A 17505-nucleotide genomic window follows, 5' to 3' on the forward strand; every position below is an offset into this window, starting at 1 on the left:
CTGTGCCTGAGTGGAGATTTGGGTTACTGTGCTTCCAGTTACACATCTTCCCAAGGGTGTTCAGATTCCCAAATTTTTATCACCTAATTATAGGCTAAGCTGTATGGGATGTGCAGCAGAGATCTGAAGGTTGGGTGGGTAGAAAGAGAAGGAGAAATAATGAGTACAGGGGTTAGGATGTCAGGAGAGCCAAGGCCCTGGAGCCCTTCCCCGAAGGCCATTTGTGTGTGAGCAGATCCCCTGATGGCTAAAGGGCTTTCATGCAAACTGGGAAGAAATCTGACCAGGAGATTACAGTACTAGGGTGCAAATCTTTCCAGAAGTGTTGATTTATTTAGTCAGCTAAGGAGCTTCTTTTACTCAGAAAAGATTTTTAATTCCCAGACTTCTAAATAATCTGTATTCTTTCAAACAGTTATTACATATTCAGTTTTCTTGTATTTTGTGTAGGTTTTGGATTGTGTGGGATTCCTGAAAACCTCATTGGGGGTTTACTGAAGACTGGAGTAAAGGGAATAACTGCAGTCAGTAACAATGCAGGGTAGGTATTCATGTGTCTGTGGTTTAATAGGTACAGAGTAAATATTCCACTCGCAGGAAAATGCTGATATATATGAAAAACCTTTTATTTTCATCATCATAATTTTCATATTAACCACACAGCTTGGTTTGAAAATGTTATTTTTTGAATGAGCCCAGAGAGTACAGTATGTATATATACTCAGCCTTGTCAGGGAAGAGCTGTCACTGTTGTAGAGAGTTGCAATTATGTACATTTATATATATTCAACTAGTTGACTGTAACTAAAAATTCTGATTTAGATGCTTTAAATGTACTGTCAGTGATTTTGTGTTTGTGCATGTGAATTTCCAAATGATGATATACTTTTAAACTCAGTTTGATGCTTTCTGACCTTCCTACTGTATTTTTGTTACTTTAAAAAAAACCCAAACAACACAAAAAACAGTGGAGAACATCTGCAATAAAAGAATGGAGAGAGTCTTTAATAAGTCTTGAAATTTTTGATTGATTTTTTAAAATATTTGCACATTAGTGTGTTTGACAGTGACAATAGTTCTTCCACATATAATTTCTCAGCTTCTCATTTGGCCTAATTTTTACAGCAGCTGTTCATTGCAGTAGACTCCACAATACCTAATGATCTTCATATAGAAAAATATTTACAGCCACTTCTGTTGAATACCTTAAGAAAATAAAAATGAAATTAAATAAAAATATTGATATGCAAAATATGAATTGCACTTTCATTGGATAAGAGATTATTTGTTTTGGTATTTGGTACATACACAGTAAAACTTAAGCTCCTTAGGATCTTGTGGGAAGCAATTTTTGCTGGAAGAAGGATGGGGAAAGAGACAGTTTTGAGTGGAAAGGTCAGTCACTAGGGATCATTAACTTTCTTCATCGTCTTATTTTTGGATGACACACATATGTACATAGAGAGATTGCACAGATGTTTCTGAGAGGGAGGTGAAAGTTTGACTGTGAGGAAAAGTGGAAAGAGGAGCATTGTGGAACAGAATGGAGAAGAAGATGTTTTGCATTGTTTTCTGCATATAGTTTGTGATGTTATAGGTTAGAATTAATTTTGATTGACATAATGTTAACTTTCCTGAAAACTCTTTGAACTTTGAGGCTGAAGTGATTTCTGTAAAGCTTTTGGTTGCTGGCAGGAAAGCAAAATTTAATTCCTTTTTTCCTGGAAACCAGTTTTCCATGAACATTTATGGAAGTCTGGGAAGTTCCTCACAGAACAGTGTAACAATTTGAAAATGCTCAAGGACATCTAGAGTTTTCAAAAAGTCTAGTTTGTAAAAATACAAGTTTTGCTCTCAAGTTGAACAGTATAATTTATTTTGAAATTTAATTAATAATAAAATACTTATTTCATCTGTTGGTTTTATTTATTGAATTATTCTTATATGGAACTGAGCCTACTACAGTTTGGTAGGATTTGGGAACCAGGTGAAAACACAGGTGTTGTCAGTAATAAAGTCAGAATTCTCATCGCAGCAATTGATACCATTTCTAATCTTCTAATTAGCATCTCAAAAAGCATGCTTTTCTAATACTGTGCATCTTCTGATACCATGTCCAGAAGTATAGTGGTATGATCAAGTATTGCAATACTAATAAATGTCTTTACAACAGAAGTAGTGCAGCAGTCATATTCCCTGTAACAGTAGTATTCAAAGGGTTAATTGTTCCTCTAATATGGAGATATCAGGCACTTTATGGGATGAGTAATTGGCCACTTTCAAGATGCCACATGATTCAGTGTATTTGCTTTGGTGACATTGTGCTGCAGTTGATGCTCTGCTGTGTTTCAGCTTCCTGACTGCAGCTGTTTTCTTCTAACAAACAGGAGGTAATTGGTTGTGGCTAGGTTTTCTCATCCTGCAGTGGGGTTAGCAGGCAGCTTGTTTTTGGAGTAGGGAAGGAGCCAAGTACATAGACAGACAACCTATTCTGGAGAGCAGTGCAGCTACATGGATTAAGTCACATGCCTGTGAACCATGGAATGTGTCAGAGAGCTATCTGTTTAAAATAGTGTCAGTGGAGACAGTGATTCGCTTACATCTAGGGAAAAGCAGTAATTAGGAAGTTCTGAAGTGTTCTTGCCAGCTCTCTTTCAGCTGGAAAGAAGGTTCAGCAAAGCCTAGAAATGCTTGGCAGTCTCTGGAAACAACTTTAAAGGAGTAGGATGTTCACAAGTTCATGTCCTACTTACTGTTCTGTGCTGCAGTGTTATGGGGAGGAGATTCCTCCTGCAAGAACTTGTTCTAGTCATATAATTGCTGGCAGGTGAAGTCCTTGTTTTGGCCTTTTTATTGGGGCCCTTAGAAACATCATACTGCTAAACTTACTGTCTGCTGCTGTGCATTGCAGTAGTGCTCACACTGTGTGCTAGCCAGTGAAACAGCACCTTTAAGAGCAGTTACTGTTTTGCCAAGCCAAACAAGGCAAAGTGTTTGAAAGGGAAACTGTACAAATATCCAATACCTCTGCTGTTTACACAACTTGCAGGGGAAACTGAAGCTTGTGAACCAGGGTGATAGCGAAAGATAACCTTGATAGGTGGGTGTGCTTCTAAAATACAGCCTCTCATATCTTCCCTTATAACTTGTTTTGCTCATATAGTTCATATTTTAAATAGTTCCTTTACACTGTGTTTTTTAAGTCCTTTAAATTTAGAGTATTTTGTCTTAGTAAGCTACCAAAATCCATTTTATTAAAGTTTTGCTGCATTTTTGTTTAAATTTATTCCAGTCTACGTATGTCAGTAGGTCCTTGTTTTAAACATTGATTCAGTTAATTCCCAGCATAATTGTGATTGGTATACAGTACATTCTTGCATGTGGCACGTTTTTCCATCCACTTGTAACTTTGTGGTATCTTGTTGCATTCTGATTTCAAGTTACTTGGAGCTTGGTACTTGGAGGTTTCAGATCAGCCTATGCTAAGCCTAATGCCTAATGCAGGCTATCAGACCTGTTGTTTCAGGATCTATGTTGCAACAAAAGATGTGTTCTTGTCAGCATGGCCAAATATTTAAAATGAAAGTTTAAATAGTCAAATGAAATTATTGTTTTTAGTTAACTGCGCTTAATGGAATGGATAACTAATTTTGGGTATAATCATATTCTGACATTAACACTTCCACTCTGTCTCTACCACCTTAGTAAGCTGAATTTGTGCTGGATATAACCTAAGCCCTCTGTCTGTGGTAGCTACAGACGTGGTCTGACTGTTCTGTCAGAATTGGGCTTTACTTTTGAGAGTTAATTATGCATACTTTTTGAATGCGATAGTGTTGAACAGAAGGTTTTCACTTACAGTAAAAATAGAGAAGTCACAGTTAATGTCTTAATTACTAATCACCCGAGTGATCATCTAAAAGGAGATTGACAGCATGCAGTCAGATTATCACTGGTTCAGACAGTGTTCTTAAAAGGCATTACCGGCTTTTTGAACCTTTGGTCTCTCTACTCTTTTTGAAGTTCTTTTGAAGTTACAGTATTATACATTAAGAAGAAGTATAGCTTTGACATAAACATTTGAACTGTTGGTCATGATGCCTGAATGGAGTTACTTAGTTCTGTTGAGCATAATACTCTTGCTTTCCTAATGGGCTGGGCTATTTGTGGTTCCCAAATCTCTATAAGGCACTACTCTATGGGATCAGACGCATTGGTAAACTTATGCGCCCCATATTCTAAAGCACAGAAGGCAGTTTTATACTCTTAGCAATTAAATGTTTTGAATTCAAGACAGGTTTGATAAAGGCTTTGTATTTTAAAGTTTAAGGTTTTCTCATTTTTCAGTCATTGCTTGGAATTGTACGTTTCTGTTAAAACCAAAATGTGTCCGCCATCTTTGCCACAGATTCCCCGTTTTTTCTTGCATGTAGCTCCTGTGGCTTAATTCCATCATTATGGCTACTAAAATTATGTCTGTCTGTCTGTCTATCTGTCTGTCTATCTATCTATCTATCTATCTATCTATCTTTATCTATCTTTATATTATGTTTATTAAAATATATTAAAATGTCCATGTATAGATAAAAGTACCTTCAGGTGGAAGTTGCATTCCAAATTCACAGGAACTTACTATGTTTTTCAACATAGTATTAGGTATTAAGTGATTTTAATGGAATGAATTTGACAATCTCTTGATTCAGAAAGCTAAAACGTAACTGAAAAAGCCTGAGAGACTTGGAAGGAGGCTTGTATGTACACGAAGATGGGATCAAGGTGATGCTCAAAGTGTCTTAATGTTGTGTATGTCATTTTTGCATATGCATAAGAATTCTTTAAACGTGCCAGTTAAATTTACTTTTAGAAGTGACATACAAGGTTGCCTGGGACTCTTATTTCACTTGTTAGAGAGAGAAGAGTGGGGTTCTGTAAAATTCTGCACATGGCAAGTTGCCAAAATCAGGAGGCAAGGTATATATTTTCAGTGGAATTGATTGTTTGAAGCAGTTTATGTTTTTTTAAAATTATCACCATTCTTCACAAAGAATCTAATGAGATGCTTTTTTACAGCTCTTAAATTGGTGACACTGTGTGAACTGCAAATCCCTGAAAATCTGCCCAGGTCATCTAGCTAATTTTAGTGTGGAGGTTATTTAGGATTTTGGCAGGGCAAATTGTACTAGCTTTGCACTACATGGAACTATTTAGAAATCAGCTGTGCAGATAACTTTCTAGTTATGATTGGAAATGAGAACAATATAGCTGTGGAACTCAGCATGGTTGAGGAAATGTGTCATCTTGGTTACAGAAGAGTGACAATGAAAGTTAAACCTATTTTTCAGCCAAGTGACTTTTGAAGTATGATGTGTTCATGATTAAATTCAAATATTTATCAGATTAACTCTATACCATATAAACTTCATTGTGAAGGAAAACTATGGTGTATTTTAAAAGTTCTCAATAGAGTTGTTTTACTTGTAATAAATACACAGTATGCCATTTCATAGCAAAAAGGAATGTGGAAGAAGGAGATCTTGCTACTGAAGTAACCATGCAATGTACAGTACTTTGTCCTCTTAAAAATTATCTACCTTTGAACCTTTGGATGGACTGGGCCTATATGCCTGCACCCATCATTCTCACAGGATATTTTTGGGGGATGGTGGAGAAAGAATACTGCCATTTTGCTGTGAAACTAAAGCTGAGATGAGCAAAGAGGACAGAGTTCCCATGAGAAGACGGAAGTAGCACAGGGACAAGGGTACAGTGCAGACACTGTAAAGAAGGAATAGAGGGGGATTAAGGCTTGGTCATGCCAGTTTGCATGCTGGGTTTCATGATTCCCCACAACCACAGCTCCCTTATTTTCTTTTTTCTTCCTCCCCTCAAAGTGAAAGAAGTCCCAGGCTGATGAGCTGAGAGATTCAGTGCACTGTTTATTTTGTCCTTTGCCATGGACTGAAAAGTTGATGAGACAGTTTATATGGTTTCTGGGAGCTGTGATCCATTGCCCCGTTTTCTGTTCTACTTCTTCCTTCTCCTGACCAGGACTGCTTTAGTATATGGCAGCACCCATACTTCTCTCTTCCTCCTCCTTTCTCATTACCTTCCCTGAGAGAACTTCAGCCTCTCTTTTCTGCCTTCCATTAAGCAATTTGCAATTGGACAGGTGGAAAAGTGTCCTAGGAAAAAGAAGGTGGTTAAGATAGTGTCAAGACATTTGGCTAAAGACAAGAATCAACAGGGCAAATAAACCTCATACCTCTGAATAATTTACCTTTCTATGAGTTGAATCTGTTTTTCTCTCAGTTAACTCCTATTCCTCACCTTGCCCTATTCTGTGTACCTATATGGAAGTGATGGACAGAGAAGAAGGAGAAACAGAATATCATTTGAGCTGGCTCCTTAGTACTCTTCCAGTGTAATACATGGGGAGATTATTGTGGGACATAGTCTCATTGTTATGAGCCAGCTGTAAGACTGGGGAAGTAATCAAGAACTGTTACATGACTGATTGTCCACATTAATTTTGCCCTTGGTGTGCCTGCACTTGTGTTCGATATCTTCTGGCAAAAGCCATTTAGGTAGGCATCTACTCATTTTCTGCACAAAGACTATAAAGGATCTCTTTCTGGTACTGCCAGAATTATGTTTTATTCTTGTGGACCTAAGAACACAGTGCTTTCATCCACATACCTTCTTTCGTGTTGGTAAAATTTCAGGCTATAGTCAGGCATCTCTGAACCTGAAAGCTTAAGATTGTGTTACTAAGAAACACAAAGTGCATTCCTTTTAGTTGGGGGGCATATCTGGTCTTCCTTAGGAATTGTGGATCTATCTGAAGGCATAATTGCATGTAACTTGGAGGTCTTTTAAGACCAAGAAGCTGATGTTTACAAAGAAAAACAGCCTCTTCTACTTGGAGAATGATAGAGGAAATTGCTTTCTAGCCTATTGCCAAGAAAATTTCAAGCTTTGGAACAAGTCCATCTGTTACTAAGTTTCAAGTGTTGCTTCCTTATGCAACACTTGGACTTGCTGGATGGCTGCAGAGACTGCTCATCTAACTCCAGAAGCTGACTAATGGCTTTACATAAAGTGTTCCCCAGGAATAGAACCAACCATTAATATGCTTTTTCTCTGCAGCAACAGCTAGTTGCAGGAAACACTAGTTTCTGCCTGAGGATTCATATTGCATGCTTTTCTTTCACAATCTGTAGCCTTCAGCGATGATGTAGTTACCCTCCCATCTTTCCAGTCCCCAGATTATGAGAGGAGAGAGATTAGGTAGGGTGTCATGTTGGCTTCCTATTGGTGAATGTGTTTTAATTCTCCAAAACTTAAGATACTCATGGTAATTTTTCATAATGAATGAATTCTGGCCTTGTGGGATCTCCCAGGAATATGCTGTCTCAGCTTCTGGAGAATCTTTTAACAATGACTGTAGAGGAACACATTGCTTTAAGAGATGTAGAAGGAAGTCCTCATGCTAATTGATGCTGCTTACCTTCCAGTGAGGGGATCCAGTCTGTTCTGACACTGCCACTTTTTTAAGACATATATAGCTGTCTTCAGAAAGGAAGAGAGAAAAGAGAGTTGTAATTATCTCCTTTTACTCAAAAAAAACCCCAAACAATAAGCAATCATATGTCTTGTGCCAGAGTGTGACATTCCAAGGATCCTTTTTTTGTGCGTAAGAATGCAGTTTGCTATCCCTTGCTTCATCACGGTGTGTAAGGCTTGTTGATGTGTGAGGCTTTTATCAGCTTGGAAACTTAGGTAATCTCTTCTTCCCCTGTGATGGTGTAGAATGTGTTCTGCTTGAGCCACCAGACAAAAAGGTCTGAGGGCTGCAGATTATTGTTTATCTGCAGTGAAACATCAACATGTTGCCTTTGACTTCCAGTATACTGGAGATATGTGAGCTAGATATTTGCAGTCATCTTTGGCTGCTTTTTTTAATTAGAAAAGGCAGGCATTAGTTTTTGACAGGAAGGTTTTGTAGGTATGAGAGGGATAAAACAATAGGAAGAAATGTTGCTAAACAACCAGACCTCTGTAATTTTTCTTGTCTGCATCAGTAGAAATGGGGAACTTGGGTTACCTACGTCCTTGATGAGTGCCTAGTTAGATCTCTTTTCTGATATATATTTCTTGTATTCTGTTGATTTACATTTCATCCTAATACAGAACAGGAAAACTTCTAGAAATCTTAACAATTTTGAGGGCAAAAGAAAGCATTCTCTGTCTAGCACTACAGTGTACTTTCTGTTTTCCGATAGCACATATAACAACCATGTCAGCTTCCACCACGCCTTCTTCCTTCCTATCTAGGCAAAACATTTTTATTGTATTCACATTTGTTTAAATTTTTAAAGGACTGAATCCAGCTTTTTAAATAGAGATATAGAATAGGTTCTTTCCATTCACTCAGTAAAAGCTCTATTTTTCTTTTTATAGTTACTGTTTGATAGAGAGAGCATTGCCTGAAAGACAAATATTTTAGGGGTAACACTTTCAGCATAAAAATAATTAAAGCTAAAAAGTTCAAAACCAAACTTTTGTGCCTGAAACAACACAACCAAGAAAGCAGCAAAATATGGGAAGGGAGAACAACTAAGTTGAAATGACTGTAAAAGTGTTATATTGAAGGAAATTTCCCCAGACAATGTTTTTCTTATTTTAGTGTCAGATAGAGATGTGAAATGACAAGCAAAGGGTAGGGAGAACAGAAGTGAGAACAGCATTTTATGTATGCAGCATTGGTTTTTTAGGACATTCAAATGTAAGAGAAAAACATAGTGCTTAAAATGAGCTTTTGGAGAGAGATGAAAACTGATATATGTGGAAAGCAAAAAGGTTATTTTAGCTGGAAACCTGAATGGAGGTTACATCCTTAAAAAAAAGGTGGGCAATGATATATTTCTTTAAAGAAATTTACATCTAAAATAAATATATGAGTAACAGCAACAGGATTTTGTGATGCTGCTCTAAAGATTAAATGTAGGTGAGAGTTGAAGTAATTTTATGTTATCAGGCAAGCAGAGCCTCCTGGTGCAGGACTTTTGAAAGGTAAAATTCTTGTTTGTGGCAATGGATTTGCCATACGCAGGATGGAAGAAGTCCTGTCAGAGATGGACTGGTGAGGAGAAAGAGGAAAACAGCTCAAATGTTATAGAAACAGAAGTTTTTAATGTGGTTTAAACAGGTTTCAAAATGGCTTTTTGTATTTTCTGCAAGGTTACTGTTTCTTCTTCCTGACACCCCCTGTAAGGGACTTGTCTTTTGTACAAGGTGTCCTGGGAAAGTGTTCTGAGGTGTTTCTTATTGGTCCTTGTTAACCCCTTCCTGTTGGCTGTTGACCCCTTACCTGATTGGTTTTTTCTGTGCCCCTGAACTAGTGATTGGCCCCCTTTTGACCCTCCTAAAAGCTTTATAAACCCCTTCCCCCCAATAAACTTTCTCTTTCGTCCGTCCCTCCCTGGTGGTCTGTGTGCTCCTTGCGGAGTCGCAGGGCCACGTGCTGGAGGGCAGGGGGGAAGAACATTCACCTTGCAGGTAATGGGCTAGCAGCCTAAGGCCTGGAGGTCTCCCCCATCCCACTAATCCGCCGTACTTGTTCTCATTGGATAGGGAAATAAGGTTCTTGTAAGACCTGTGTGCTCAGTGACAGATCCTCACAGCAATTTCAGTTTTGAACAAATCTGGCTGCATTTGAAGGGAGAAGAAAAAGTGACTTAAGTGAAGAGCTACTTGGCATGACTGTGGCAGAGAATAACTTTTGGCCAACTTTCTACTTAATTTCTTTGTTTTATTTGAGAGAAGATACCTCTTAATAGTAGATTGGGGAATCAAGGGTATCCATATCGGATCCTGCATGGTATCTTCCAGGATGATATGCAAAATCCAGTTAAGGACGGTGTATTCCAGTAGCTGGAACATAGGAACATAGGAAGAAGGATTATGGATCTTAGTGAAATGAGGCAGAAATTTCTTCAACCATTAGAGATCAGCCCCTGACCTTCTCATGTTGCCATCTTTTCTCATGTGAAAGCGCACTCAGAAATTCATTGTCTGCACACAGGAGTCTCGTGTCTGCTTGTTTCTACTTGATAACTTCCAAGTTTTGCAATGATAAGAGTGGTGTTAACCACCCAAATGATACACAGAAGTTGCAAACTCTGGTTTGCAAGCAGGTCAAGCTGCCCCTTGTTCTTGCACTAGAGAACACTGCACAGTTTTGTTTTAATTCTCTGTCCTTTTGCTACACAGTACTGTAGTTATACCAACCCATTAAACTGACATCAGATGTTGGCTGATTTGTTATATTTGCTTACTACCTTTTATAACAAGAAGTCAGGGTTTGATGGTTTTCTTTTGAGGGGGACTATCCTGATTTGAATGAACCTATACAGGAAATTACGGCATTTTTATTTTTATTCTCCTTTTTAATCCCTTTTGCCCACAAGACTTTCTATTCTATTCCCAGTGCTTTCAGTTTCAAACTGCTAGATTTTTTTCCTGTGGGGAGTTATAAAAATACAGGTTGTTTCCAGGCAACACACATTTTAGTCTCAAGGCTTTGGCACCACAACATTTTTGAAGTTGCATCAGAATTAGATTTTAAATTCTTCTTAGTAGGTCAGAGTTGGAGAGTGGAGCAAGCTTTGATAATATGTCACATTATTTTATATCTAGAGAACATAGAATAAATTCAGAGAACCAGATCAGAGAAGCTTGTTTCACTTCCTCCCATGCAGTTTCCAAAATGCCTGAGTATGCATATGAAGTGGGCCATCTTCTTAAAATAGTCCTAACCTTAAAATAGTGCTCTTTATGCATACAGTTGCACAGTCCTTCTGACTGCATGTGCATGTCTGTCCATGCAGCTGTTGAGAGTGTTGTGGTTGGCGGTGGAGAGCTGGTGCTGGTCCTGCTCACTCGGCCCCTCTCCTTTCACCTGCACTAGTGCAGCCCATGTGTGGGATGCCCAGCGCTGGCAAGGCATTACCAGTCTTATATTTGAAAGTGAATACTGCATATTCGTAAAGTTTTTTAATCTGGTCCTTTTCGGCGCTTTCCATCAGTAGTGGTGTTTCCAACAGGATGCATATATTGTAAGCACGTGTGTGTTTGTTACAGCATGCTGAATCTTAAAGGATTATTCTAATATTTTTCAGTATTTCTTATCCTGAAATCTCAAGCCAGTGTGTGTATAACTAAGTTTATGTTGAACTAAGCCAACTAGTGGCAGATATACATCACTGTTTGTAAGATGTTTCTGGATCATGGCATGTTTCCCACGGGGGAGTGGAAGTTCCGAGTTCTCTGCTCATAAGTTGCAGAAACCAACATAAATGTAGAAGAGGTTTGTGTACATGTACCAGTCTGCTGCCATCCTGCATAATGTGTTGGAAATGTGATAGAAACATGCCTTTACAATATTGTCTATGTTTATTTCCATTTTTATATTTTAACCTCTTATTTCCTCAAATTGAAGTAGCCTTTTTTGTTGCAGGAATTCTTGAAATATGTTCCTGTTCCATTAGTACACAATATAGGATGACAAACATCACAAAGAATATCAGAATTTTAGAAGCGCTGGCATAAGAAAAATGTTGTATGTTGTCTTTGGCATTCATTTTAAGCTGACACAGACAAGAAAATCTTGACTGCAGTGCTAAAACCCTGTTGGAGTAGGCAATTTCTTAGTAAGAAATTAAAATATTTACTATAATAAGAAAATTTGTACAAATATTGTGTTACCTCATATACAAACTAGTGCTGTAAATGTGAATGTGCCTTTCTCCTTGGACTTCTAAGCAATCACCTTATTTCTGGGGAGCAAGAGTGTAAGCAAAAATATATCTTTGTTCACTCAAAGCCCTATATGACTATTAATTGGTAAGACTTTTTAAAGAATATGTAAAATAACACCAAGCTGTTATTTGTAGCTGTTAACATGTGAAATGTCTTTAAAAGGAAGTTTTGGAGGTATTCTGTGCCTGGGAAGAGATGAAGTCTGAACACTGAAATCTTAGATTTTAATTATAGCTTTAATGTTTTCCTGCCTGCAAGCTAGAATTTGATTTTTGTCTTCAATTACTTATGCCTAGTGGGGGGAGATAACTTTGTTCTTTCTTGTTAAATCATTAAAGCTTATCAAGTGCTTTGTTTACAACAAAACTCTATTGTCTGGCTTTTTCTACACAGTGTTGACAATTTTGGACTTGGTCTTCTGCTTCAGACTAAGCAGATAAAACGCATGGTGTCATCATATGTTGGAGAGAACGCTGAATTTGAACGCCAGTATTTGTCTGGTGAGCTTGAAGTTGAGCTTACACCACAGGTGAGGAGTGTCTAAGAGACTGGTGATTTCTTTTAATCTAAAATACTAAGTAGACTACTGCATAATTGCTCTTATAAAATTATTTTGCAATCCAAATGTTTTGCCTGTGTTCAAGTGGCTCTTACCATCTGTGATGGGTTGACCCCGCCTAGAATTCAGGTACCCAGCAAAGCTACACTGTCACTCCCCTCAGCTGGACACGGGAGAGAAAATATAACAAAGGGTTCATGGGTTGGCATAAGGACAGGGAGAGAACACTCACCAGTTACTGTCACGACAGACTTGACATGGGGAAATCAATTTAGTTTATTACCGATCAAATCAGAGTAGGATAATGAGAAATAAAACCAAATCTTAAACCCTCCACGCCCCTTATGCCACCCTCCCCTTCTTCCTGGCTGTAACTTCATTCACAATTTACTCTACCTTCTCCCTGTCAGCAGTGCAGGGCAAGGAGGGAGTAGAGGTTGTGGTCAATTCATCACACATTGTCTCTGCCACTCCTTCCTCCTCAGGGAGCTCCTCACACTCTTTCCCTGCTCCAGCGTCGCGTCCCTCTGATGGGAAACAGTCCTTCACAAACTTCTCCAATGTGAGTCCTTCTCACAGGCTGCAGTTCTTCATGAACTTCTCCAACATGGGTCCCTTCCATGGGGTACTGTCCTTGAGGAACAGACTGCACCAGCATAGGACCGTTCTGCGGCATGCAGTCCTTCAGGAACAGACTGCTCCGGCGTGGGTCCCCTGCAGGGCCATGAGTCCTGCCAGCAAACCTCCTGCAGCATGGGCTTCTCTCTCCATGGGGCCATAGGTCTTTCCAGGAGTCTGCTTCAATGTGGGCTTTCCATGGGGTAACAGCCTCCTTCAGGCAACCACCTGCTCCTGCGTGGGGTCCTCCAGGGACTGCAGGTGGATCGCCGGTCCCCCGTGGACTTCTATGGCCTCAGGGGCACAGCTGCCTCACCATGGTCTGCACTACAGGCTGCAGGGGAATTTCTACCTGGAGCACCTCCTCTTCTTCCTCCTTCACCAACCTTGGTGTCTGCAGAGCTGTTCCACTAGCACATTCTCACTCCACTCTTTTCTGGATGCGCTTGCATCTGTGCCATAAGTTCTTTGATCAGTATATTATTGGCACAGGTTCTGTTAGACATGAGGAAAGCTTTTGGCATCTTCTCACAGAAGCCACCCCTGTAGCTGCCAAAACCTTGCAACCCCAATGCACCATCTTAGGATCATGTGCTGCAACTGTTCTGTTAAGAACTGACCAGCTGTATTGTGTGAATTCCTTTTATAGCTTGTTACATTATATTGATTTGAAATATATGTATTTTATATATATATACATATACACACACGTATGTATATTTTATTGAACATTTTTTGATTTTTTGATTTTTTTTCTTACCGATTGTAAAAAATGACATGAATTATGCTCACTACTGTGGCCCTTGTAAGGAGAAGGAAGTTGGAACTGCTCTGTTCCCATCGTAGTAGCATCTTTTGGGGATGTCGTGTGTGCAGTGTCTGCCATCTAGTGGGCAGGAATCAAGTTAGGAGATAGTGTTATGCATAGTGTTATGAGACAATTTACAACTTTAATTTTTAGTGCCATAGTTTGAATTATTTTAGCACTGCTAAGCTACCCAAATAGCCTGAATGCAATGAGATCCTAAAATCATCAGAAGCAGTAACATTCTATTGAGGTCTCCTTTGAGACATTGGTGCTCTAACTTAATTTAAAGCATACAGCATGTTAGTGTGTGACATTTTAAGAGGTGACACATGGCCTTTGGGCTTTAAACAGATATTTATATAAGTTTCTGGAAAAAACAACAGTCAAAGAATCACAAAGAATGTTCCGTGTTGGAAGGGTCTTAAGTTTTTATTGAGAAGAGTGTCTTGGGCTCCATTTCTTGGGAAGCACAGAATCATAGAATGGATCAGGTTGGAAGGGACTACAGTGGGTCATCTGGTCCAACCTCCCTGCTCAAGCAGGGTCATCCCAGAGCACGTGGCACAGGATTGCATCCAAACAGCTCTTGAATATTTTCAGTGAGGGAGACTCCACAACCTCTCTGGGCAACCTGTTCCAGTGCACGGTCACCCACACAGTAAAGAAGTTCTTCCTCATATTCAGGTGGAACTTCTTGTACCTCAGTTTCTGCCCATTGCCTCTTGTCTTATTGCTCGGAACCACTGAGAAGAGCCTGGATCCAGCCTCTTGACACCTTCACTTCAGATACTTATAGGCATTGATGAGGTTCCCTCTCAGCTGACTCTTCTTGAGGCTGAACAGGCCCAGCTCCCTCAGCCTTTCCTCGTAAGAGATGCTCTGTTCTCTTCACCATCTTTGCTGCCCTCTGCTGGACCTGTTCTTGGAGTTCTAAGTCTCTCTTGTCCTGGGGAGCCCAAAACTGGAGACAGCACTCCAGATGTGGCCTCCCTAGGGCTGACTGGAGGGGCAGGACCCCTTCCCTTGACTTGCTGCCAATGCTCTTACTAATTCACCCTGCGATACCATTGGCCATCCTGGCCACAGGGACTCACTGCTGGTTCATGGACAGCTTGTTGTCCACCAGGACCTCCAGGTCTGTCTCTGCTTTTCAGCAGGTCGGCCCCCAGCCTGTACCAGTGCCCAGGGTTATTCCTCTCCAGGTGCAGGACCCTGCACTTTCCCTTGTTGAATTTCAGATGGTTCTTTGCCCATCTCTCCAACCTCTTGGAGTCCTTCTGAAGAGCTGCACAACACTCTGGGGTGTCAGCTACTCATCCAACTTTGTGTCACAGAATCATCAGCAAACTTGCTGAGGAAGCATCTGTCCCTTCATCCAAGTCACTGATGAACAAGGTAAACAGTACTGGGCCCAGTGTAGGACCCTAGGGGACACCACTAATGACAGGCCTCCAACTAGACTCTGTACCACTGATTGCAACCCTCCGGGATCTGCCATCTAGCCAGTTCTCAGTCCACCTCACCATCTACTCATTCACACTTTCTGAATTTGCCTATGAGTACGCTGTAAGAGAATGTTTCTTAGAATCCCTGAGATGAATGGAAAAGCTCTTATACCCAGTTAGCAGACATGAAAATAACTAGGCGCTTGTCGCTTCCCATGTTCTGAACGTCATAAATCTCATAAAATATTTTTTCTTTCTTTCCAATGTTCAGTTGTTTTATCTACAAGACCTTGAACTACATATACTTGAACTACAAGACATATAATTGGCTTTGTGGAGTATAGATAAGCTGTGTAGATCCAACATGGAAATAATGGGTCTACAGTGTATAATGGTAAACAGTAATGTAAATTAATGACTTGCTAGGAGCTGGGGGGATTTCAGATATTTGTGTCAAGATAAAATAACCTGTTGTATAAAGTTAGGTGTAGCTTCAGGAAAAATGGGAGACTGTTGTGTCCTTGTTAGACAGTAAGGGAGAGGCCATGGTGAGATCTTGAAATGCAAAGGCTGCTAAGAACAGGACTTTGCATGGTTTGCATCTGCCTCTTGCCACCATTTTGAAAACCTACCAGAAGTCACTGTGCTTCTTGCAGGATAACTGAGGAAAATGCAGCCTATGTTGTGGAAATGGATAACTGACCATGATGATCTTGTCTTGCTTTGACTCTAGAAAAATATAAAAAAAAATCTGGGAAATGACATTAATGAAAACAAGAAGACACATCTTTGGCCATAAGTCCATAACTAAGGCTGATGAGCAATTTGCGCTGTTAATGTCTGTAGTACAGGTGGACATAGAGCGGAGTGCGGGCAGGGTGGCCAAACAGAGTATAAGGAAGCTCTTTCAGCTTCTTGGTATTCTTGGCATGGGCAACCGAGATCACTGGATTCCCTCTTCCTTTCTTAATCTGCCCTCCTTGGCTGTTTCAGCTTGGAGTGAGTTCTGAAGTTTTTTTAAGATGTCGAAGAATGAAACATCAATATGGAGGACTTACACAGAAAAAAACCCTTCTAGGATATGTAGCCAGGTGGGAAAGAGGAAAAGAACTCTGTACTCTTCTCAGAGGAACGGGTTAGAAAACAAGTTGAAGGAGAGGAGGCACAGCCAAGTGCTGGGGCTTGGTAATTGGCAGAGAGTTGTGTGACAGCACAACTTGAGCAGCTTTTGGCCATGCATCAAGCATTTCTTGCCTTATCCAGTACCAATCCCATAAAGGAGAGCTAAAATGGGAGGGAGAACTAGATGATCACATCTGTTGGCTGAGAACAGAAGGAAAAAGCTCCAAATGAGAGGATATAAAATTAATTTAATTCAAGCCATTCATTAGAATTTGATTTATTGTTACCAAATGACGAGTTCTTAAATATGTCTTTCCATAGGGTACACTTGCTGAACGTATTAGAGCAGGAGGAGCAGGAATCCCAGCATTTTACACCAGTACTGGCTATGGGACGTTGGTACAGGAAGGGGGTGCACCCATCAAGTACAACACAGATGGCACCATTGCCATTGCCAGCCAGCCAAGAGAGGTAAGAGGTCTGTTTGCCATTAGGAAGCTTTCAGCTTTGAAAAATGAATTTCTAACATATTTCCAAGAGAAACAAGAGCCAAGTTTAACCTTGCTATATGGAATTAACTAGATATCTGTGGTACCAGGCACATCAATTTTGCTCTGACTGCTTACTTCTGTCCTTTGTGATATGTTAAAGAAGTTTTTACAGCTTTAGGGTCCAAGTGAAAGCGTGCTTTGCTGATTTACTCTTCACTTGACTGTTCTCTGATCAAGTTCACTGTGTATTCAAACAAAATCTTGTACCAGGCCACTGCAGTGCACAGAGTGGTCTGAAAACAATCTCCTGCTAGTGTGGCAGGTGCTCCTTAAATCCTGTGCTATGCAGTAAGCAGCCCTGCAGCTGCACATGAGGCTTTATCTTTAGAAGAAACGGGACATTTTCCTGTTAACAGGAAAGAGCTCAGTTGACCAAAATTCCAGGAATTGAATTTCCCAACATCTGAATTACAATTTAGTCTCAGTGTTTAGAACTTCAAAGAAATAAAAAAAGTGTGGCTTTCAAGTGAGAAACAAGTGCTTCCTTTTGAAATTGGATGTAGAATTTGAAGAAGGGAAGATATCTCAATGCCATAACTGTACTTGAAAAAATGGGTGGGGCTACTGCTGTGTGCTCCAAGT

At 39.9% G+C, this 17505-nt stretch overlaps 1 protein-coding gene across 1 annotated transcript in view; it reads left to right on the top strand.

Moving 5' to 3' along the window:
- Positions 1-17505, top strand: part of OXCT1 (3-oxoacid CoA-transferase 1) — an 87572-nt gene that overhangs the window by 5123 nt on the left and 64944 nt on the right. Inside the window, exons 3-5 of the mRNA XM_032674796.1 lie at positions 451-541; positions 12214-12349; positions 16694-16843. Of these exons, the coding sequence (XP_032530687.1) occupies positions 451-541; positions 12214-12349; positions 16694-16843 (377 nt within the window). The remainder of the gene's footprint in view (positions 1-450; positions 542-12213; positions 12350-16693; positions 16844-17505) is intronic.

The sequence above is a fragment of the Chiroxiphia lanceolata genome, chromosome Z (genome assembly GCF_009829145.1).
Source record: "Chiroxiphia lanceolata isolate bChiLan1 chromosome Z, bChiLan1.pri, whole genome shotgun sequence".
Lineage (NCBI taxonomy): Eukaryota > Metazoa > Chordata > Aves > Passeriformes > Pipridae > Chiroxiphia > Chiroxiphia lanceolata.